Genomic DNA, 22,216 nt, shown 5'->3' with positions numbered 1-22,216 from the left:
TTGGGTCATGTTGCCTTATTCATTATTGGTATTCTGAATCATCAGGCCAGCTACCATTTGGTTCCATCCTTTAACCCTCAGGTTACATTGAAATCTCCCGAAAACTACTGGATGTAATAATACCTTTCAAAACTGAAGGTGATGAGTGCTTGGTATTGCAAGCTCAAAATGGTCTACTGAATGTGGTTGAGTCTGGTCAGACAGTGCCTGAATTTGCTGCTTGGGGAAGGGGCTGAGTAGAAAGGAATGCTGGCCTCCTGCCTTGAGAAGCCAGTTTCTTTGCCCCTTAAGCACGGCCCTTGGGGCTTCCCTTTGGGCTGACTGCTTTTCCACTTCTCCCTGCAAAATCTCCCCTCTGCTCAGACATACATGCACAGAGGAGAAAAGTGGTGCAATGGGAATATTTTTTTCTTTTTTGGTTAGCTACTCCTGGATGAGAATCAGGTTTTCTTTCTGAGCCATGTACATTTGTACTTCACAGACACTGAAAAGTCAGTTTCAAAGTGGACTGTATTCACTATGCCATAGTTACCAAAGAAGGCTCTCTGTGCTCTCTTATAAACTTTGTTATTCTATGAAGTGAATATGTTGAAGAACTAAGCTATGGTTGAAATGTTTTTAGCTTTTTGTGTGTAAGACTTATTCCTTATAAACAAGAGTTTAACTTGTAGGAGAGGGGGCTAGAGTTAATAAGCATTAATCAATCAGTGGTATTTATTGAGTGCTTACTATTTGCAGAGTGCTGCGCTTGGGAGAGTATGGTACAACAGAATTAACAGAAATGTTCCCTGCCCATAACCAGCTTACAGTCTAGAGGGGGAGATAGACAACAATATAATAAATAATTTATAATATATAATTTAAAGATATGAATACAAGTACTGTAGGGTTCGAGGTAGGGTGAATATCAATTATTCAAAGGTCACAGATCCAAAGGCATAGGTGAACCAAAAGGGAGAGTGAGCCAGGGAAAATAGGGCTTATTCGGGGAAGGCGTCTTGCAGAATAACTTTAGTAATGCTTTGGATGTGGAGGGAGTGGTGGTCTAGTGTATTTGAATGAGGAGGGAGTTCCAGACAAGGAGGGAGAATGTGGGAAAGGGGTCAGCAGTGAGACAGATGAGATAGGGACACAGTGAGTAAGCTGGCTCTAGAGGAGCAGTGGGTGCGGGCTTGTTTGGAGTAGGGGATTAGTGAGGTGAGTTTTATTCACTCATTCAATAGTATTTATTGAGCACTTACTGTGTGTAGAGCATTGTACTAAGTGCTTGGAATGTACAATTCAATTATTATATACAATTATTATGATGTACAATTACTATGGTATTTGTTAAGCGAGCTAGGATGGGGCAGGTTGACTGAATACTTTAAAACTGTTGGTAGGGATGCAGAGGTGGATGGGTAGCGATTAGAGGTTCTTGAGAAGTGGGGAGACATGGACTGAATGCTTTTGTTGACAAATGATCTATGCAGCGGAGTGAAGGGTGGATTGGAGTGGGGAGAGACAGGAGAGTGGGAGGTCAGTGAGGAGGCAGATGTGGTAATCAAGGTGAGATAGGATAAGTGCTTGGATCAGCATGGTAGCAAATTGGATGGAGAGGAAAGGGTGGATTTTAGCAATGCTGTGAAGCTAGAACTGAAAGGATTTGGTGACAGACTGAATATGTGGGTGGAATGAGCAAGATGAGTTGAGGACACCACCAAGTTTATAGGCTTGTGAGCTAGGGGTCTATCTCTAGAATCTTTTTACTTAGGAATTTTTTTAAAGTAAAAATAAAAGATAGCCTCTGTTTTTATGAAACCATACATATTCGTGGTCAATTATTATGCTAAAATTAGACTGCTAAGGGTTAAGGTAGTAATAAAACTGTGCCTAGGCCTATCTGACGGGCCACTTAGTATGGAGTGCAGTTCATGCAGGAGTTTAAAATTCCCCATTATTACAGTGAATTTCAATTAATTCCTTAGCAAACTTCAAACTGTTGCACTTTTAAGTTACACTTTTTCCTATTTTAGCTGCCCTCAATGAAACCTTATTTATATTTATTTTTATTTCCCAGGAAAAGCAGTTGTCTACCTTGTGGTTTTTCATCTGTCATTTGTCATGTTCGTTTGGTCCTATTGGATGACAATTTTTACATCACCCGCTTCCCCCTCCAAAGAGGTAAATATGTCTGAAAAATGTAAATACTTCAGCAGGTCTTGGCCATTTTCCTGTTGTGGAAACACCTTTTCTTTGTTTGCCTTCCAATCGGTAGTATTTATTGAGTGCTTACACTGGGCAGAACCCTGTACCCTCAAAGAGCTTACAAACTAATGGGAGAGGTAGCCACTAAAATGAATTATGAGTAGAGGGAAGCAACAGAGCATAAAGATATGTTCCTCTATGCTGATGTTTGGGGTGGGAAGGTTGAGCACCAAGTTTTTATGTGACAGTCATGCTAAAGTGACAGTAGTTGGGGAATAGAGATATGAGGGGTTAATTAGGGAAGGCCTTCAGGAGGACATGTGATTCTCAGAAAGACCTTGTAGACTGGGAGAATGGTCTGTGGAAGGGAAGGTGTGAGCGAGAGGTCAGCTATGAGAGAAATGAGAATGAGGCATGGTGAGTAGGTTGTCTTGAGAGGAGCAAAACATGCAGGTGTAGGGGAGAGGGATGAGGTTGTCGGGGGAGAGAACCAATTGAGTCTTAAAGCCAATGGTCAGGAATTTCTGTGTGATGCCCAGGGGACTTGGCAACCATTGGCCTCTAACAGTTTAATCATTCCAGAATCATTCAAATTATTTTCTCTGTGGTACTTATAAAGCTCTTTTTAGAGCCTAACAGACCCTGTACTCAGCGCTGGAGTAGATACAGTACAGTCAGGGTGGACCCACTCCCTGTTCCACATGAGGCTCACAGTCCAAGTTGGAGGGAGGAGGATTTAATTTCCATTTTACAGATGAGGTAATTGAGGTACAGAAAACTGAAGTGACTTGCCCAAGATCACTCTGCAGACAAGTGGCTGAGCCGGGATTAGTACTACGTCCTCCGACTCCCATGCCCTTGACCTTCCCACTATTCCACGCTCTTCCCATGATTGAGTTTTGACCTTCCATACAGAATTCCTAAAATAAGTAATTTCTGTTTGTCAGTCAGGATTTATTCAAGCAGGGGTGTATATGAAGTACTTGAAAAAGTGCAATGGAGCTATTAGACACGATCTCTGTTCTCGAGGCACTTATGATCTCATTTTTAATGCTTAAATTAGTTGAAAGCTGATTTTCTTTCTATGATTAGACTTAAATAAGAATGTTTTATTAAACAGACCCTGCTTCCTAGCTGATTAAAAAGTATAGATATCTATCCCACCTTAAACTCTAGAGGGTCAAACCTCTGCCAGGTAAATCACTGTGTAGATAGAAAGAAAATGAATAAAAGGTGGAAAATGAGTGGGATTTTTTTCCTTAGCCTAGTGAAGAGGAGGAGAAGGAGTTGAGCCCTAGGACCAAATCAACTTTGCCGCTGCAGGGGTGATCAGGTCTTGACTTGGAACCCCGAAGAGGGAGGACAGGCACCCCAAGGGGAGTAATGTGGGCCTCCCCAAAGCGCAGAGCACAGTCCCCCTGGAGTGTGAACCCACAGAACAGGTTTCCAGTGCACCCTGGATTTCCACCCACGAGCCCTATTGTTTCTGTTGCAGTAAGAAAATGTGGAATCCTGTCTCCACGCCCTTGCTCTGTTTTATTCCGTTTAAAATATTTCATGAATTTTCATCTTATAAAAACAGTTCTAAATTTCATATTGCAGCCATTGCTCAATTTTCATTTCCTTCGAAGTCATCCAGATTGCGTTTTCATGTGCACAAAGGCAGTTTACAAGTGGGATTGCCAAAATGTAGCCATTATTTCATTTGAAATGAGGAAGGCCAGATTTGACTTAGATCTTGACACTAAGAAGACCCCTTCACTCTTATTTACATTAGAAGGGGTTCCCTGAATTTCTGTGATCTCCTAGAACTTATGAAAGAGATATGACAATCAAGCATTTGATTGTATTTGAGTGCTTATTGGGTGCAGAGTAGTGTACTGAGCACATAGGGGAGTACAGTACAATAGAATTGGGATTATCTAGCTGTTCCCCAAAGCGAAGATGCTCCTGGACTGTGAAGAAGAAGAGGAGTGAATGCTGAAGTTGGGAGTAGCAGGTAGGGTGACTAGGCCAAGGATTGGAATTGGCAGGGAAAGCATAGAGCAGGGGGAAGACAGGGGATGGCTGTTCAGGATGGCAGGACCTGCCCCGTCCAAACACAGTTAGCACATTCCATGCATCAGTTTCCTTCCCGTGCTCTGATTATCTCACCTGAGAGTACATTTTTCAAAGTCCCTTTGCCAAGAGATTTAATTGAAATTACGTGAAAGAGCAATAGTCCTACACAGAAGTTAAGGTGCCAAAATACTTAATATTTATTTAGTCAGTGGTAATGTTTTTTTCTTTACTTATATCAGTCCTCACTTGCTTTGAACCCAAAATTTAATGCAGTTTTTCATGAGATGTTTTGCTTCCATAAATTGAGTGAAGACCCCAGGGTTTTTTTTGGGTTTTAAACAGTCCTTTGAATTCAAAGGAGCTTAATTAATATTTTGTCATTTTGTGGGTATCAACACTAATTTTCCTCAAAGAGAAAGAAATGGAGATATGGTCAAGCTTCTCAATAAGGAAAAGTTTTTGGCCCAGAGGAGTTTTTGTATAATTTAAAAATGTGCTAGAGGGTTGCTTTCTGTGTTATCATTTTTATGTATTTCACATTGTTGATGATCCATAATTTTGTAATTGTATTAGAAAAGTGTGTAATAGACTTGGCAAAAGAATAAAAGTAACAGTTCTCTGTCTTCCTGTAGTTTTGTTTGTCCAAATCTGATAAAGAACAGTATGAAAAAGAGGAAAGACAGGAATCACAGCATGAAATTTTGAAGAGAGTTGCTAAAGATTTACCTGTCTATACCACAACAGCATCAAGGGGTGAGGAAAATATCTTCAGCTTTTTGAGAGATTATGAAGTGTTCATATTCATTCATTCACTCAAATGTATTTATTGAGCTCATGTCTAAAGTTGTCATGTGTGTTATCAGTCAATCTGTGCTGCTTATTGAGCACTTACTATGTCTAGAAAACTACAAAATGATGGGAGAGTACAGTACAACAGAGTTGGTAGGTATATTCCCTGTCCACAGAAACTTATCTGTGAGTTCACTGTGAAGTTAAAACTGTAAGAACCATGTTATCCTTCCATTTTGAGACTTTCACAGTGAAGTGCTGAGGTTTTTTGTTGTTTTCAACTCATTCATTCATTCACTTTGGCACTTGCTATGTGCTTACTATGTGACAGGCACTGTATTAAGTGCTGGGGAGATACAAGCTAATTGGGTGAGACACAGTCCTTGTCCCACATGGGGCTTACAGTTTTAATCCCCATTTTGCAGATGAGGAAACTGAGGCACAGAGAAAAGTGACTTGCCCAAAGTCACACAGATAAGTGGCAGAGCTGGAATTAGAACCCAGGTCCTTCTGACTCCCAGGCCCAGGCTCTATCCACTAGGCCACACTGCTTCTATACTTTGTACTGTACTGTGGCCAAGATCCTCAGCAGATATTTCAGAATACTGAAGTATTTTGATTTTCTTTTTTTTTAAGCTGTTGGCTATCAGGATGATGAAACGTGCACTTAAAAAATATATCAAAAGGAAAATCCCCAGTGACATAGAATCTGTTTTTCAGATTTCAAACAAGCTTCAAAGCGGGCAGTAGGGGAGAGGGAGGATGGGACTTTTCTTGTAATGCCCACCATATGCCTAAATGTGTTCCTTTTAAGTCTTCTATTGTGTTCAAATGAAGGATATAAACAAATTCAAAATGATCAGAATAAACGCTAGACTTTATTTTTTGTTTCCTCTTATTTGTAACTGTGTTTCCCATACGTGGCAAGCACATCGCTTGAGGTTCAAATAACATTCACTGTAGCATACCTTCCTTTACTTATTTCTCCATTATGCAAACTGTTGCCCATGTTGTTTTTCTGCTATGAATTAGTGGTCATCCTTTCATTCCATATGGAAGTTTGGAAAAGCAATCAAAAATTTATGTAAGTTGATTAAATGATTTTAAACCCGCCTAAGAATTTTTAATTCCAGCCATCAGATACTGTGAAAGATGCCAGCTAATTAAACCCGATCGCTGTCACCACTGCTCAGCATGCGATATGTAAGTGCTGTTTTCTCTGTCGTTTAACTGGAGCATGGGAAGTTCCTATTGGATAGGGAGAGAGACTGGCGGGCTGAATTTGAGTATTGTTTGCTGTGAAGGAGGTGTATATGGGGGCAGAGTGGAATGTGCTTCTCCAGGCCATCGAGGAGGGCATTTCATAGTTTTCTCAATGGAAAAACAGACCCTTTGTATTGCCTTTTCTTGTGCCAGATTATTTTGGAGTTTAAGATTTTTCACAGAGCATTTAGTGCAGTCAGTTGTCAAACTGTTCTGCCAGATATTGTTTTCAAAATAATCTTACATTAAATAGGGCCAATATTCAATTTATCTATACATTAATTTCTGCGTTCCTAAGAAAGGTCCTCTCCTCTGCTCTTCATCAATCAGTGGTATTTACTAAGTACTTACTTTGTGCAGAACACTATACTAAGTGCTTGGGAGAGTACAGTACAACAGAATTGGTAGATAGGGTCCCTGACCATAATGAGAAGCAGCCTGGCCAAATGGATAGAGCACAGGTCTGGGAGTCAGGACCTGAGTTCTAATTCTGACACCACCACTTGTCTGCTGTTTGACCTTGGACAAGTCACTTCACTGGGCCTCAATTACCTCATCTGTAAAAATGAGGAGTAAAACTGTGAGCCCCATGTGGGAAACAGATTGGGTCCAACCTGATTAGCTTGTAGAGTGCCTGGCACATGCTAAGCACTTAACAAATACCATAAAAAGAAAAAAAATGAGTTTATAGTCTAGAGGAGGAGAGAGACATTAATATAAATAAGTAATCATCACATCAGTTTTTGATGTTCTTGACCTGTGCTGTTAGTTCAAGTCTCCTGGCTTGCTTCTTATTTTCCCTCACTGGGCATATGGTGGCTAGAATAAAGGACCTCAAAAGCAGGCAGTTAAAGGATGAAAGGGAACCAATTACACAGGAACTAATGGGGGTGGAAATTTTTTGCTGTCATTCCACGGAGATATTATTGAGCTTAATAGTGGGTCTTTTTCCTTTTAGATGTGTCCTGAAAATGGATCATCACTGCCCTTGGTATGTTTAAATATCATGTTTTAACTAGAATTTCCGTTTTATAAGAGATGACAATAGGGATGTATGTGGCGTGTTTTTTAAAACTATCCTGGCTGTGCTTCATTCAGGCTTCAGTTTTTGGCATTATTGGGTCACTAACCACTCGTGACAAATCCTAAAGTATAGTCTTTGTAAGTAAAAGGATTATGAATCTTAAAAATGTTTTGTGTAGCTAATTTTAAAAAATACAATTTCTCTTTTACAGGGTGAATAATTGTGTCGGATTTTCTAACTACAAATTCTTCCTCCTGTTTTTAATGTACTCCCTATTGTACTGTCTCTTTGTGGCCACAACAGTCTTACAGTACTTTATAAAGTTTTGGACGGTAAGTTTACCAAAGTATTTTTACATTAGTCCTTATTAAGACTATTGCTAAATATTTTAGAGGTTTGAGTCTTTGTCTTATTTCTGAAAACGGGCCCAATTCTCACATTGCCTAAAAGTCCCTCCCTGGTAGCAAGTTAGGCCCTGTGGGAGGAGCAGTAACTATTTCAAACCATTCAGGGACTATGTAGGTTTTGCAACAGCTAATGTCCCGGTTTGGCAGCAAGACTCTGCAATGCCCCTCGAGGGCTGAAAGAATTCATCTTCCCAAATACCTAACTTTTAAATACACCTAGTTCTCCTAAAAGATGGGGTTTCGCTTCTGGTGAACTCCATATTAAGAGAAAGTCATGTTACAGTATGTGTGCCGTAACCAGCACCAACCACATCGCGAAAACATTTCTCGAGCATCTTATCATGTTGTAACTAGGAAGATGTACATTGTGAAAGGATGTTCCGTAATCCCCTATCAGCATCAGAACTAAAATGTGCAACGCATTCTGGAACCAGTGTGCACGCCTGTGCTTGCATGTGAATGCACACAAGTGCATATACCTTCCCGTTGTTTGTTTTGAAGAGGACTCTGCTAATGGTGAGATTCTATTTCTGCGAGTGAACTGTAGCGATGCAAATGGAAGAGTCCATAATGTATGCATGTAGAGGTGGTTTCTTGGTTGCCTTGATGCATATGCAGCTCGTGGAGCCCGTGGCTGTTGAATGACAGCCTCTTGGTATCCAATCATCTCAAAGCCTCTGCTCCAGGAGAAGCCAGTCTTCTCCTGATTGCTGCATGCCAGGTTGTTCTGTCTTCTCTTGTCGTCCTCCAACAATCCATTGCTGTAGCACACCATTTAAGACTGTGCTTTCCTAGGACATTAACACATTGTTCTGCTCTCCCTGCTTGCACAGATCCCTTTTCATTTTACCATTCAGCAGCTATTTAGGAATCCTCCTGTCATCCATTCTTCTTGTTGGTCCTTTAAAATCAAGCTGGGTTGCAATGCAGCATTATCTCTGTGCTGGTGAGCCGACTGTCAGAACCTAATCGCTGGTAGTTTTGCCTTGTCACTTAGCCAGATTGCTCAAGAAGTCAGGCAATCCTCATGTGGTGGTCTCTGCTCCAGATGGGGACTGGGCCCCACAGCAGTTTATTATTATTATTATTATTAATAGTACTGGTTAAGCACTTACTATGTGCCAAGCACTGTTCTAAGTGCTGAGGTGAGACAAGTTAATCAGTTTAGTTAGTCCCTGTCCTTCATGGGACTCACACTCTTAAACCCCATTTTACAGATGAGGTAACTGAGGGCTAGAGAAGTTAAGTGACTTGCCCAAGGTCATACAGCAGACATGTGGCAGAGGCTGGGATCAGAACCCAGGTCCTTCTGACTCCCAAGCTTGTGCTCTCTCCACTAAGCCACACTGCTTCTTAGTTGAGTGATAATTGGTATTTGTTAAGCACTTACCATGTGCCAGGCACTCTACTAAGCACTGAGTAGGCTTTCGATTTGATACAGAGCCTGATGTCCTGTGTAGTAGTAATTGTATTTTTCAAGCCTCTCCTGTATGCAAAGTACTATACTAAGTGCTGTGGTTAAAATCCTTCTGAGCAGGCCACTGAAGGTCAGAGTGACCCAGGAAGTTTCTGAATCAGTGGGATTGTAGGCCAAATCCAGCCCAGCAATATGTTCTCTGCAGCCCAGTAGATTTAGAAGTCCAGAAAGGGCACAAGACCTCTCTACTGCCTTTGAGATCTCTTAACCATTTGACACCATCAGCAGGCCTGGGTTCTGGTAGCAATTCAGGAAATTTGGCTCCTTAGGAGGAACAGGACAAGACAGTCAGGTATCTCTATGACAGTGTCCTTGGCAGAGTTGGAGTCTGACCCTTCCTGATAGAATTTCTGGTGTCTCTGGAAACATTCACTCCTGCTGCCTTGCCTCTGCTTGCCTTGGTAAAATGAGTCCAGTGAGCAGTGCAGAAGAATGATATTTTCCTCCACTCATAACTACTTGATAATAGCTTTAAAGGTTTTGAGCAATACTAGCTGTAGACATTAAATTTGTATTCTTCTTAGAAATGACCTCAGAGGTGAGATTGTTAGGGTCAGTCATGCTGGTGCTCGAACTGTTCTTAGGTGTAATTCAGGAGAGGTGATTTCACAGTCACAGCAACAAGGCAGTTAGCAAGATGTTAATTAAGAACCATAAGTATGATGCCTGTTCTCAAGCATTTTGCACTTTCTTTGAAAAATGAGAAAGAGACAATTCCTTGGGTTTTGTGCAATTCTGTAATGCTTAGCTCTTCTGTAAACTGATCTCTTCCAAAATGAAGTGGATTCTGAATCATGTGTGATAATGAGGGTCGCATGAGGAATAAATGAAAGATGGAGGGGACTATAAGCTTCATTTTAGCCATGAGTTTCACCTTCCTTCCTATCTACCCCTTTTCCATAGCTGCTGCCAAGTTCCAAAAGGGCAAATTTAATTTAATTTCCCATATCCTCCTCCTTCACTGCCCTGTGAAATGGCTGTGAGGGGAACGTGAGATTGAGGGGGAAGATGTGCAGAATAGCACTTACCAGAATTAGGATCCGGACCCCGGAGAAGAAAGGAGAGCATCTCTTCCCCAAGCCCTTCTGGACATGGAACTTTAGGAAGATGGTTTGGAGAGGCCTGCAGCCATCAGATATCATGATGAAACCAAGCTACCCAGTGGAATACATTCCCAGAGCGGAGAATCTCTCCCTCTTTAACAACTCCTGTTTGGGATAGGAACCTAAGGTGTTATTAAAACTAAGGGGCTTTTCATCTGCCAGTGTTCTTCAAAAGAGTGTGCCACCACACATTCACTTGCTCCTTCCTGCCCTGCATGCACTTTGCCTGTCAGCTTGTGCCTTTAGCCTGCTCTCAGTGCTGGCAACTCCTGCCAATGCTTGCCCCCTGGTTGTGCCCTTGAAGATCAGTCAATCAATGGCATTTATTGAGTGCTTACTATGTGCAGAGTGCTGTACGAAGCTCTGATCGTGCTTTTGTGCAGACCTGTAGACGCTGAGTCCTGAAGTCCCAGGCATCTGGACTGTGGTGTCGCGGAAACGGAGAGCGCATCCTCGGACTCTGGAGAGCCTCCGGAGTCGAGATAACTTATCAGGAGGGTGAAGATCTGCTAGGGAGGATCTGGATAGTTGGGGATGGCTCTTGCCCACCAAGAGGCCCACTCCTTATGAGGTGCATTTGGGTTTTGACCTTTTGCCCTGAGGGCCCTGCGCTGTGGAAATGACAATACCCTGTCTTCTTTGAAACTTGGGAGGGGGTGGGAGAGCTCCTTCTCAGACACCTTTGTGTCCACCCCTCTTCATTGGGCCTTCTGTCCAGCGGAGTTGGTGAGTCATCTGACACCAAGGATCCCTCTAGACTGTTTAAGCTTGTTATGGGCAGGGAATGTGTCTGTTGTTAAGTTGTACTCTCCCAAGCGCTTAAGTACTGTGCTCTGCAATAGTAAGCGCTCAGTAAATACGATTGAATGAATGAGTGAATGAATGGTCAGAGGACACAGCACTCTAGTTCTTCTGTGAATTCTCCAGAAGCCTAAATTTCAGTTGTTCTTCACCTACATAAAGAAGATAACAATGCCTAAAGCAAGGGTTCCCAAAGTTTCCACCTGGAGGACCCCTTAATAAGTTGGACACTGGTTAGTTGGCCATAAAACAAAATACATCTGGCATAAAATTGCAAAGAGCAGTAAATATAACTTAGCTTTTGTTGTGCTACCACAACAAGCCTCTCCAGCTGACTTTTGCCATATTTTTCAGCCCTTTTCTCCTGCTTGAACATATTAACCATCATTAGTATGATTATTCTTATGTTTAATAATGAATGCTTTTTGGAGGAATTACCCTAGCTCTTTTGCAATTGGCATAAATTATGTTTTAACATAGCTTGAGACCTTGAAACATAGTACTAAGGTCATGAAGAAAGAAGCTTGACTTGGGGTGCACTGTTTGCTCCTCCTTCCCCAAGGAGTTTTAAGAAATTCCAGGTTGGAAAACCGGCTGCAAGTTCTCCTCCACCACCATCATCAGCCCCACACACCCTGCTTCACAGGCCTGAGTTCATATGACTGCCTTGGAGTTGGCGAGCCACCCCTTCCTCCCAACAGCAAATTCCCCTTCCAGAAACCTCGGTGTCGGATGACTGTTCCACCTCTACCAAAGTGGGGCATCAAATTTTTAGGGGCTCCTCCAGGGTGGAGGTAGCTCGGAGAACCCAGTTTTTCAAAAATTCTAATTAGGAAAGCAAGAGAAAGGCTCTTATGGGGAATTGGCCACGTTGCATTTAAATCAAAATGAGAGTGTTACCCTTTCCAAAACTAAAAACTCTCCAGATTTAAGGAGTGCTTATTTTATTTAAAATCAGTGGCTCCATGTGGAGTTGACTTTATTTTGGCAAGCATCTTTACTTTTTTTCTGGGGTTTGGGGATTTGGAGATTGGTCTGGCCACCGCTTCTGGGAGAGGCTACTTCTGCTCCCTCTGAAAACACACTCTTGCTTGAAATAAAGACATGCTGTTTTCGGACATCTGTACTGGTATTGGTATCTTAATACGTTATCTTTATTTGCACAAAGCTTTGCCGCAGGAAATCTGCAGAGAATTGTCCAAAGGTAAAAATCCCTTTTGGGGCGGTTATTGTAAAAACTGCTTCTAATGTACTTCCTTGGTTTCCTCTGTTATAGTTCCTGGAAAAGAATTGTTCAGGACCTTGTTGGCTCAGAAGATGCGGGGATGCAATCATAATGATGATAATAGTACCTTGAATTTGTAGAGAGTTTTTACTTTTCCAAAATCCTCCCATGTCAAGTTATTTCACAGTGTTGATTCAGTCGAAGGTTAGGCTTAAGTGAGCAAAACAGATGACTAGCAGGTATGTGTAAAATAATGGAATGGTACAATAGGTGTTGACCATGTAGTAACATGGGTGTTGAGGAGGCGCACACAATTCAAGTCCTAGGTTCTCTGCCTAGGTGTGAGAAACTTATAGCAGGCCAGGCAGAAGGAAGGTTAATGTGCTCTTAGTGTGCCAAAGGAATTATTTGATCATACTTCATCCACCCTTTTTCTTTCTTGGTCAGTGCAGCCATATAGTAAACTGAAAATTCTTGTTAACTATAATAAGTGCTTGACAGAAGTGTTAAGTTTCCTAGAATCTGAAGTCTATTTAAGAAGCCAATGCCTCAATTTGGGCCAGGTTGCCTCCTTTCTCTTCTTATTCTTTCTCCTGTTGGACATCCGTATGTATCCCAGTGGTGCCGTGGTGGGAGCTAGCAAGGTTCCCAGAATGGACAGTCCTTCCTCCTTGCCTTCCTTCCAGGAATTTACTAATTACATAGAGTGCTTAGTGATGATGCGGAAAGAGGGCTCCTGGCTGTGCTCTGAATTAACTCTTCTTTTTCTTCCTCAGAATGAACTACCAGACACACATGCAAAATTCCACGTTCTTTTCCTTTTCTTTGTGGCTGCCATGTTCTTCATCAGCATCCTGTCACTTTTCAGCTACCACTGCTGGCTAGTGGGAAAAAATAGATCAACAATAGGTCAGTTGCCTGAAATGTCACCAATTGTCCAAGAAAATGTGTGCTAGGATTGCAATGTGTGATTTAGGGGAATCTGGAGAAGATGGGGCAGAAATGAATGCAATTTTCAAATGACAAGCAACCTGAAACATTTTCTTCAAAAACTTCCCAGGGAGACCATTGAATGTGCTGAGCTGGGTGTAATGAGCCAAAGGCCTAATGCTTATTGAATGTTAAAGCTAATAATGTGAAAAGAGTTTGAAAGGAGGAGACTGGCTGCCAGAATCTGGTTGTTCTGCTAAAATGTGCATACCGAGCAACAGAGAGCCAGCTCACTTGGGCCTGCCTAGTGGGAAACTGGTTCTTCAGTTTGTTCAATTTGGGAAAACTGAGCAAGGATTGGGATTTGGAATAGGCTTTACAGTGGGGTAAATGCTACAGAACAGGAGGTTATTTTTTAAGAGTTCAGCGTTGGTCAACCGCCTCATACATTTACTTGTGGAAGGAAACAACAAAGGCTAAAAATTCAATAACAACCAACATCTAAATGCAGATTATATATCTGAAGATGTGACTTGTGCATCAGAATGTGCTTCAGACCATTGCTGCTCACTGCTCCATAAGACGCAGCATCTGAGTGGGAGAACTTGGCAGCCACTTTTCCATGGTGGCCACTTGGTCTGGCAGGGAAACTCCATGAAGCGATCAATAAATTTGTTAAACTCTGGCATACTTTGAGTTGCCGCTGGCAGATGTATTTTTCCAGAAATACGATAAAGAGGTTTCCTTTTGTCTAAAATGTCTCCCCGCCTCCCCCCCCACCCCAGGCCCAACCAGTTAGAGGTGTTGAGAAGGAAAATTGTTCTGTTCTTTACCACCTGTCCCCACTTCTCATGACACTGTTCAGATTGCTGGTTTCTTTTTGACAGAGGCATTCCGTGCTCCCACATTTCGAAACGGCCCCGATAAAAATGGCTTCTCCCTTGGCTGTGGGAAAAATTTGAGAGAAGTTTTTGGAGACGAAAAGAAGTATTGGTTGCTTCCTGTGTTTACAAGGTGAGCTGTTGAAATGAGACTCCTGACGTGGAAATTTGGGAGTCTATGATATAGCTAATCAATGGATTAAATATTAGTGACTTGATTAATCATCTGATTTATGCCAGTCAGCAATAACCCCACTGCCAATACTGCACAGGTTGAAATCTCAGGACTTACCCCAAGCAGAATCTTGGGGTATTGACCTTCCCCTGTCCGAAGCCTGGTCGGGACCACTCCTCTGCCACCTGGCTTCACTTCTGTTGGCAGACTGGACCGGGCACGCGCAGTCCGGCATGCACACGGGGTCCTGCAGGCCAGGCCCTAATACAGGGATCTCTGTGCACACATGATGCTCTGGCTCAGGCCTGGAGATGCCACCCTGCTGTGCTTGCCTGTACCTGGTGCCCTACATTCCTGCCTGAAGAGACTCAAAGTAGGGGCATAAAAGCTGGCCCAAACCCTGCCTTCCCATCCTGTGACAGAAACTGGATCATGGAACTGGATCATGGTTCTAACCCAAGGCTCATCTGACCTGGAAAGTGCAACTGATAGCAGTGATTTGGCAACAGCATAAAGAGACAGGAATGGCAAGGGTGAGAGTGAGTCAATTTGAGACATACTGAGCCAGGATCTAGTCCCAATTTCAGTCTGAGGGGATATAGAAAGGAGAATCCTGGCCTGAATCCTTACAAACTTGTCCCATGCCTTGTTGATTCTTTTAGAATGGAAAATAGAGGGTTTGCAGTTCCAAATCTCATTTCCCTGGGCCACTGCCAACTTACCCATCAATGTGTCCCAAAATGAAGAAAAAAATACATGGTTTTCACATTAAGGTTCACGTGTCTTACTATCAGCTCAACCCCAAATTTGAGAGTAAGTTGAAAGCAAGGGAGAATGGTAGAGAGAAGTTGAGCACGTTGTCCTCATTCTTAATCTTGTAATTTTCCCTTAGTTAGTTTGTTTCTTTAAGGCCCCATTCCAAGTTGTCTAAGTGCTTGCTGCTTCCATTGACTCTACAAGTCATCAGGGTCTCCTTGTCGACTGACTGGAATAAAAGTGTTCACAGTCCTCGTTCCTCAGCCCTCCATCCAGCTCCACCTTGCTATAATTCAGTAGTTTCCTTAAAAGTGGCCCTGACAACATGTGCTGTCAGGGTGTGTGGGCGATGACTTGGTGTTTAGTGAAACATCGTGGGAGGGCATTTCAGCTGTTCTCCATTTCCCACTGTTAGAATGCCTTCAGATATATTACAAAGACTTGGCCACATTTGGTTTCCACACATGTATTGGAGCTTGAATTTTCACTGTGGTCTTTTTAATTACGAAAGAAGAGCATGGGCTTGGGAGTCAGAGGATGTAGGTCACGGCTCCACCGTTTACCAGCTGTGCGACTTTGGGCAAGTCACGTAATTTCTCTGTGCCTCAGTTACCTCATATGTAAGATGGGGATTAAGACTGTGAGGCCCACGTGGGACAACCTGATTACCTTGTATCTACCCCAGCGCTTAGAACAGTGCTTGGCACATAGTAAGCACTTAACAAATGCCATTATTATTATTATTATTGTTTGGCAAACTGAAACCTGTGCCATTTAGTCTCCAAAGTGAATTTCAGATCTACAGAAGGAATGGAAACGCAGACCCTAAATTGAGTGAAAGAATTTATCAGCATATTGTTCCAAGAATCAGTGATTTCTTGCTTTGTTGCTTGAGAACCTGCCCCATGACCGATCTGAACTGGAGTGGTTTCACTGTAGAGATGGTTCGTGTTTGACATTTAAAAATAATTGCCCATGCTTTTCCCTGAGCAGCTTAGGTGATGGATGTAACTTTCCAACTCGTCTGGTGATGGATCCAGAACAAGTTATCGTCACAAGCCAAAGTGAGCCTGCCAAAAGGTTAGTCTGGCTAACTGATCGTAAGTCCAACTTTCACAGTGTTCCAGGGGTTGTAATGGCATGTTTGAAAGAGAAATCCTGGGGTTCAGTGGACAGGGACAGTGGAGCCCGGCTGATTTGGAGGAGCTGGGCCCCAAGAAAGCCAACCAACTGTTGAACTCCCCACTCTGGCTGCTGTCACATCTGATCGGAGAGAACACCCCAGGAGACTGGGTTCCTGGGGCCTCAGAGACTGCTTGAGGAGTGTGGGTTGGCCCTAGAGGTTTGCCTTCCAAAACCCCAGCTCAGGACCCATCGGGAGAGAAGAGTCAGGGGTGAGGGGAGCGGAACTGGGGGCAGGAAGACTGGCCAGAGGCTCCAGACTAGGTCCAGAATTCAGAAAGTCCTGTGATCAAGGTCAGGATTTCAACCCTAACTAGATTTCCCTCCCCTGTTTGACCTGGAGGTAGAGGCAGATCTAGGCAGTAGCAGGCACGTGGATCACTGCTCAGGAGAATTGAAGTTGGGCTTGGAGGACACAGGAGCTGGGATGGGGCTTTCATGATAGCTGCAGACTCCCCCTGGCCCCCACCTCAGCTCCTAAGTGGCCTTTACCATGGCATGAGGTGCAGAACGGGGCAGGGAACACTGGATCATGGATGCCAGGTGGGGTAACCCTACTTCCGTGCCAAAAATCACCCTAAAATGCTGTGGTAGTGCTATGGAAGGGCTCTGCAATATAGGAGACTTGTGATCTAAGGGAACACTGGTGGATTTCGAAGAGGGATGGGCTATGGTGAGGCCACCTTAAAGGCAAATGAAAGGAAACCTGTCTTCACACAGTAGGTTGATGACCCTGTAATATTTGGGCAAGCTGAAGATATCAGCAGGTTCAAGGAGATTTGGACAGACTCAGTGACAGGAGATCCAGAATAGATTGCTTATTAATGGGGAAGCTCAGGTTGGTGGCACATCCTTAGCCTTTAGGGTGGATGTGAAGAAGGGTATGGGGCAATTATTACACACTTCTGCTAAGCATCCTGGGGCCTCTGCCAGTACCCACATGCTGAGTGGGATAGACCATTGGTTTGGTCCAGCAGTGGCTTTATTCTGGTTTTCATCCACATAGGACCCCTAGAAACAGGACTGAGGACCGGTGAGATATTTTGTTGGCTGTCTCAAGAATCTAGATGAAAGCAGCTTCGATGTACTACTTTTATGGGCTGATGCAAAGTCCCCATTGGTACCAAAACCTGTGACAAATTGGTTGCTCCTTTTTTCAGCCCTGGGACCAATCAGCCCTTGCCTATAAGGCCACTTAGTGAATCCAAAAATCGATTATTGTCCAGTGAATCTCAGTGGCTGGATGGTGGATCAGAAGAAGAAGGTGTCAAGTCAGGTAATACTTATCATCCAGAAGTGCAGTTTCTGGCTAAATATTAAGCATGAGATCCTTTAAGAAGAGGTAGAATTGAATTTTTTAGGTCTGGCAAGTATGAAGTCATTTCCGAATGATAATAGATGTAACCAATTAATGTAATTTTCATTTTCAAGTTGATCCAAAAAACAAATTGAGACTGCTGGAATAGCTTTGTGTGGGACCAGAAGCATCTTTCTGATCAGAACTGGTACTCACATTTTGGCAGCCCCAGGGAAACGTGCTTTGAGCATGCTGCAGGGAGGAGGGTGGGATGGAAAGAGAAGAGGGAAGGGGAGAGGGATGGCCAGGAGAGAGAATGTCCCAGGGAAGGTGGAGGAAGGGGAGGGTTTCAAGGGCCAGACTTCATGAGTTCCATCCCCTCCTGCATCTTGTGGGCAAGGAACATGTCTACTAACTCTGTTGTACACTCCCAAGTGCTTAGTAGAGTGCTCTGTATACACAGTAAATGCTCAGTAAGTATTTGATTTACTATGACTGAATTGAAATACCATTGATCGATTGAGCCACCCTCTCCCTTAATCGGGCCTGGGAAGTGTGTGGCGGGTACTTCTGCTCCACCCCTCCACTCCCAGCCACCCTGTTAATACTTGACAGGTGCTAGACTGGAAGCTTCTTGAGGGCAGGTACTCTGTCTTCTAGCTCCATTGTGCTCTGCACAGAGTGGATGTTCCATTAATTTGATTTAAGAACCAACATTCTCCCACTAATGCCATCTTTGAAAGTGAATGGCACCATTTTGACCGGACTTCTACTTGGGTGGCTTGTTCATTTGGACTCCTAGACTTCTACCTGATTTACTTGTACCCACCCTAGCGCCTAGTGCTGAGAAGCAGCGTGGCTCAGTGGAAAGAGCACGGGCTTGGGAGTCAGAGGTCATGAGTTTGAATCCCGGCTCTGCCACTTATCAGCTGTGGGCAAGTCACTTAACTTCTCTGTGCCTCAGTTACCGCATCTGTAAAATGGGGATTAACTGTGACCCTCATGTGGGACAACCTGATTACCCTGTATCTACCCCAGTGCTTAGAACAGTGCTCTGCACATAGTAAGCGCTTAACAAGTATCAACATTATTATTAGTAGTATATACCTAGCACATAATAAGCGCTTAACAAAAACCACAATTATTATTATTACTGTTTTCACGATTGTTGGAATTTTTATTTTCCTTTCTGAAAATCTTTGTTAGGACAAATAATATTTTATTTTCCAAACAGAAATGAAACTTGTTATAAAGGCTTTTTTTCATTTTATATTTAATGGTTTGTTTTCAGAGATAAAGAACCATGTTACAGTTTCAATAGAAAGTTGATCTCAGTCTATTAACAACCAGCTATTTGAATGAGAGAAAGGTAAGGTGGATCTAATTTCTTTAGCATAAACCCGAATATCTAGAAAGTAGCACTCACTGAGGGCAGTTTGCTAATAAGAAAGCTGAAGGGGACAGTGTTGGGCTAGTTTCGAGCGGAAGCTTTTGTGACTGCTAATGGACTGTTCTACCCAAGTGGAGCCACAGACTCTTCTGCCTCCAGGTCCCACCTCTACCTTGGCCCAGCCTCCCGAAGGCCCTTAAGAACAGCTGACTCCGGCTGCTGTGGGAAGGAGGCACCAGCTCCGGCTGGATGGCCGGAGCCTTGGGTCTCGGGGTCATTTGTAGCAAAACGAGCAACAGCTTGCAGGTCCTCCCTACCCTGATGGAAGAGGATGCTGACGGATGTCAGGCTGTGCTCAAGGCTTACACTAGGGTGGGCAGCAGAAGTGGGGTTTGGACACTGGAACTTGGGTGCCGGGGGAGAGTCCAGTGGCTGGCATACCATTCAGGCTTGGGCTTGGAGTGCTCACTTAGTCCCTTCCTCTCCTTCAATCTGGTCCCACTGCAACCATCTGTAGTTTGTCTTAATGACATGTCAAGTAGTTTTGCTTTTGTAGGGAGAGCTTAGAGGAACCCAGATTTAAAAAATCATGACTTGCTTCATCTTTTCTCCTATGGAATGGAATCGGGTGGGGGAGTGTGGGTTACGTGGTCTGATGCGTGGTTCTCCGTGGTACCACTTACTGACAGCTTAGACACCTAGAGAACCAAATGATGTAGCATCAGTGTTTGACCTGTGCAAAAACTGTTATGTTACTGACGGTTTCTCCTTTGACTTAGGTTTATACAACACATTTGTGCTTGAATATATTTTTTAAACTTGGGTGGAAGAAATTATCTGCAGAATGGATCAGTGTGAAGGCTCAGATGATGTACAGACAATGAAATCTCCAGTACGGCACCACGGATGTTGTACGCACTATTGCAGGGCCGAAAGTAAGAGAGTTGCCTTAAGAATCGTCAGTGTGCATTTATGCAATACTGACTTAAATCTGCTACGAAAGTGACTTTGAAAAGTTCTAATTTTTCATCAGATGCTCTAATACCTTTAATCATCTCAAATTACATGGGTACAATTTTTTGTCTCAGCCTATATAAAAATTACCACTTCAAAAAAAAAACTCCCAGCTGAATAGATTTCTAATGAGTGAGTACAGAATGTTCAGGGCAGTGATGTTGGGCTGCTTAAGACGTGAATGAACAGCAGAATTCCTTTTGCAGGTTTGTACTATTTGGGGAGGTGACTGCTTTTTTCTATACTGGACACTTGCCGGTTTATAAATGCTGTTTTATACTTGTATCATTTTTAATGAAGACTTTTTTATTGCCAGTTGAGAACCACTCAGAAAGTATTCAGATGTCTGGCTGCAATCACGGTCAACATTGAGCACACTTGATTTTTGAAATGAAGGGTTCTTGTCCCATGCATGAGTAGAGCAGTTTTAAATTCCCACTTGGCCAGTGCTTCAAGGGGAGTGGACAGGGACCTGGGAGGAAATCAAGCTTTGCCTCTGTTTTCTGCTGCTCCCTGGGGGATCCATCTTGGCACCTCTGTTTACAGGAGCCTTCTGAGGGCATTTGCCTCCACCAGGGTCTAGCGTGTTTGTCTAGAAGAGCAGCGGCAGGTGAGGGAGGAGGGAGCTGGGAAGACAAGGCATCAGGGTTGGGGTGGGATCTGCTAAATGTATCCTTAACCCCAAGTTTTGTTTTTTTTTAGTTTGTTTTTTTGATTTTGTACTGGCAGAGCTGCATTCAGTTGACACTTATTTCCATTTTTAAAGATGATTTTTGAATATTAGCTGGACATTAGAAATCTGAAGAAGGCTTCTAAGATGGAAGTCATGTAGCCATTCCAGTTGGGCTCACAGTCCCTCCTTGCACGTACCAAGGTGAGGAATCTGAATGCAGATGCTGAAGCTCAGTCTGTAAGGCCAACACCCCCCCCCAACACACACACTATATGCCTTTTTTTCTTTTACAGTAGTCCAGGAAGACAGGATATTGTATGTACCAGATTAATGCAGAATGCTCTTTTTCTCTTTGAGGAAATATTATAGTGTCTTGCATTAGAAACTCACAAAGATTTCAAAACACATTTTTTTCCCCACAGTGATGAGTAAAGTATTAAAGCTTTTTTCGTTTGTGTTTTAAGAGTGATATAAGCAGTTCCTTCAGTGATTGGTAAATTCTTCGAGAAGACCTTAGCAAAGCAGTTTTATTCAGCATTTTATAACAAATTTAATGTTTAACACTTTTACTTAATTTTACCTCCTTCGGGCCTCATAGTAGGAATGGAATCTGCTAAGCACTTGGGAGACCCGACAGAAGCACAAGACGCATTTGCTGCCCAGTAGGCACTTCTATGCTAACTAAAACTGTTCCCTTTGGAATTTCTTCATTCTCTTAAAATACATAGCTCCTTTGGAAAATGAAAGAATCAATAAGTTTTCAAAGCCAACTTTGGAAACTGAAACATGACCCCCTCACATTGGTCTCTGCTGTGCAAGTTACGCCATGCTCATTTAAAATCTTTCAGTGAGAAACAGTGAAGGACTCTTCACCTTCACCACCAGTGATGTCCCCACCACTGTTAAGGCTGCAGGAAGTGCCCTTGTTGCGTTGGATTTTACAATTTCAGCTTTCATCTAAGTATTTCTAATAAACGGCACGCAGAGGGGTAACCTTAGTCCCCGTGCTGTCATTTAAATGCATCGGTACTACCTCTACATCACTTGTTCTTTGTCTCAATAACTTTCCCGATAACTCATCTATATTTGAGTTGTCTCCGAGAAGCTCCCCAGTAAAGTTATTTCCCTTCCGATCTGACCTGTTTGGTCTGGCCATGCTTTTATAAAACTTGATTCCAAATATGTGGCAATGCTTTTCTTGGCACACAGCAACAGGTGGATTAAAATTGGCAAAATTCACGCCTTCTGCCCAGGGCAGTCCTCAACATCGGTGTGCACTCTACAGTCAGCTGGGGAAGCCTTTTCCAGCTACTCCAGTAGCAGCTGACGCTTTAACTCAGTTTTGAGGAGAATATTTAAAAATGAAAACCAATTACAAATCCGAGAAAAACATATATATTTATAAAATGGTATTTGTTAAGTGCGTATTATGTGTCAGGCACTGTATTAAGATCTGGGGTAGGTACAAGCTAATCAGGTTGGACACAATCTACGTCCCACATGGGCTCAGACTTAATCCCCATTTTATGAATGAGGTAGCTGAGACACAGAGAAGTGAAGTGACTTGCCCAAGGTCACACA

General features: G+C 43.0%; 1 protein-coding gene across 4 annotated transcripts in view; it reads left to right on the top strand.

Annotated features, from left to right (window-relative positions):
• Nucleotides 1–21,098, top strand: part of ZDHHC20 (zinc finger DHHC-type palmitoyltransferase 20) — a 41,692-nt gene extending 20,594 nt beyond the window's left edge. Inside the window, exons 3-14 of one of the 4 annotated variants that reach the window (XM_029048131.2) lie at nt 2,060–2,163; nt 4,881–5,001; nt 6,171–6,240; nt 7,259–7,291; nt 7,536–7,656; nt 12,281–12,316; nt 13,114–13,246; nt 14,155–14,281; nt 16,073–16,159; nt 17,422–17,537; nt 18,850–18,927; nt 19,728–21,098. In XM_029048131.2, the coding sequence (XP_028903964.1) occupies nt 2,060–2,163; nt 4,881–5,001; nt 6,171–6,240; nt 7,259–7,291; nt 7,536–7,656; nt 12,281–12,316; nt 13,114–13,246; nt 14,155–14,281; nt 16,073–16,159; nt 17,422–17,537; nt 18,850–18,887 (986 nt within the window). In that variant the 3' untranslated portion in view covers nt 18,888–18,927; nt 19,728–21,098. The remainder of the gene's footprint in view (nt 1–2,059; nt 2,164–4,880; nt 5,002–6,170; nt 6,241–7,258; nt 7,292–7,535; nt 7,657–12,280; nt 12,317–13,113; nt 13,247–14,154; nt 14,282–16,072; nt 16,160–17,421; nt 17,538–18,849; nt 18,928–19,727) is intronic. The other 3 variants (XM_029048133.2, XM_029048132.2, XM_029048136.2) reach the window with 3 other exon arrangements.
• The last annotated feature ends 1,118 nt before the right edge of the window (nt 21,099–22,216 follow it).

The sequence above is a fragment of the Ornithorhynchus anatinus genome, chromosome 20 (genome assembly GCF_004115215.2).
Source record: "Ornithorhynchus anatinus isolate Pmale09 chromosome 20, mOrnAna1.pri.v4, whole genome shotgun sequence".
Taxonomy (NCBI): domain Eukaryota; kingdom Metazoa; phylum Chordata; class Mammalia; order Monotremata; family Ornithorhynchidae; genus Ornithorhynchus; species Ornithorhynchus anatinus.
The sequence above is the reverse complement of the archived record's forward strand: the minus strand, read 5'-3'. Positions and strand labels throughout refer to the sequence as shown.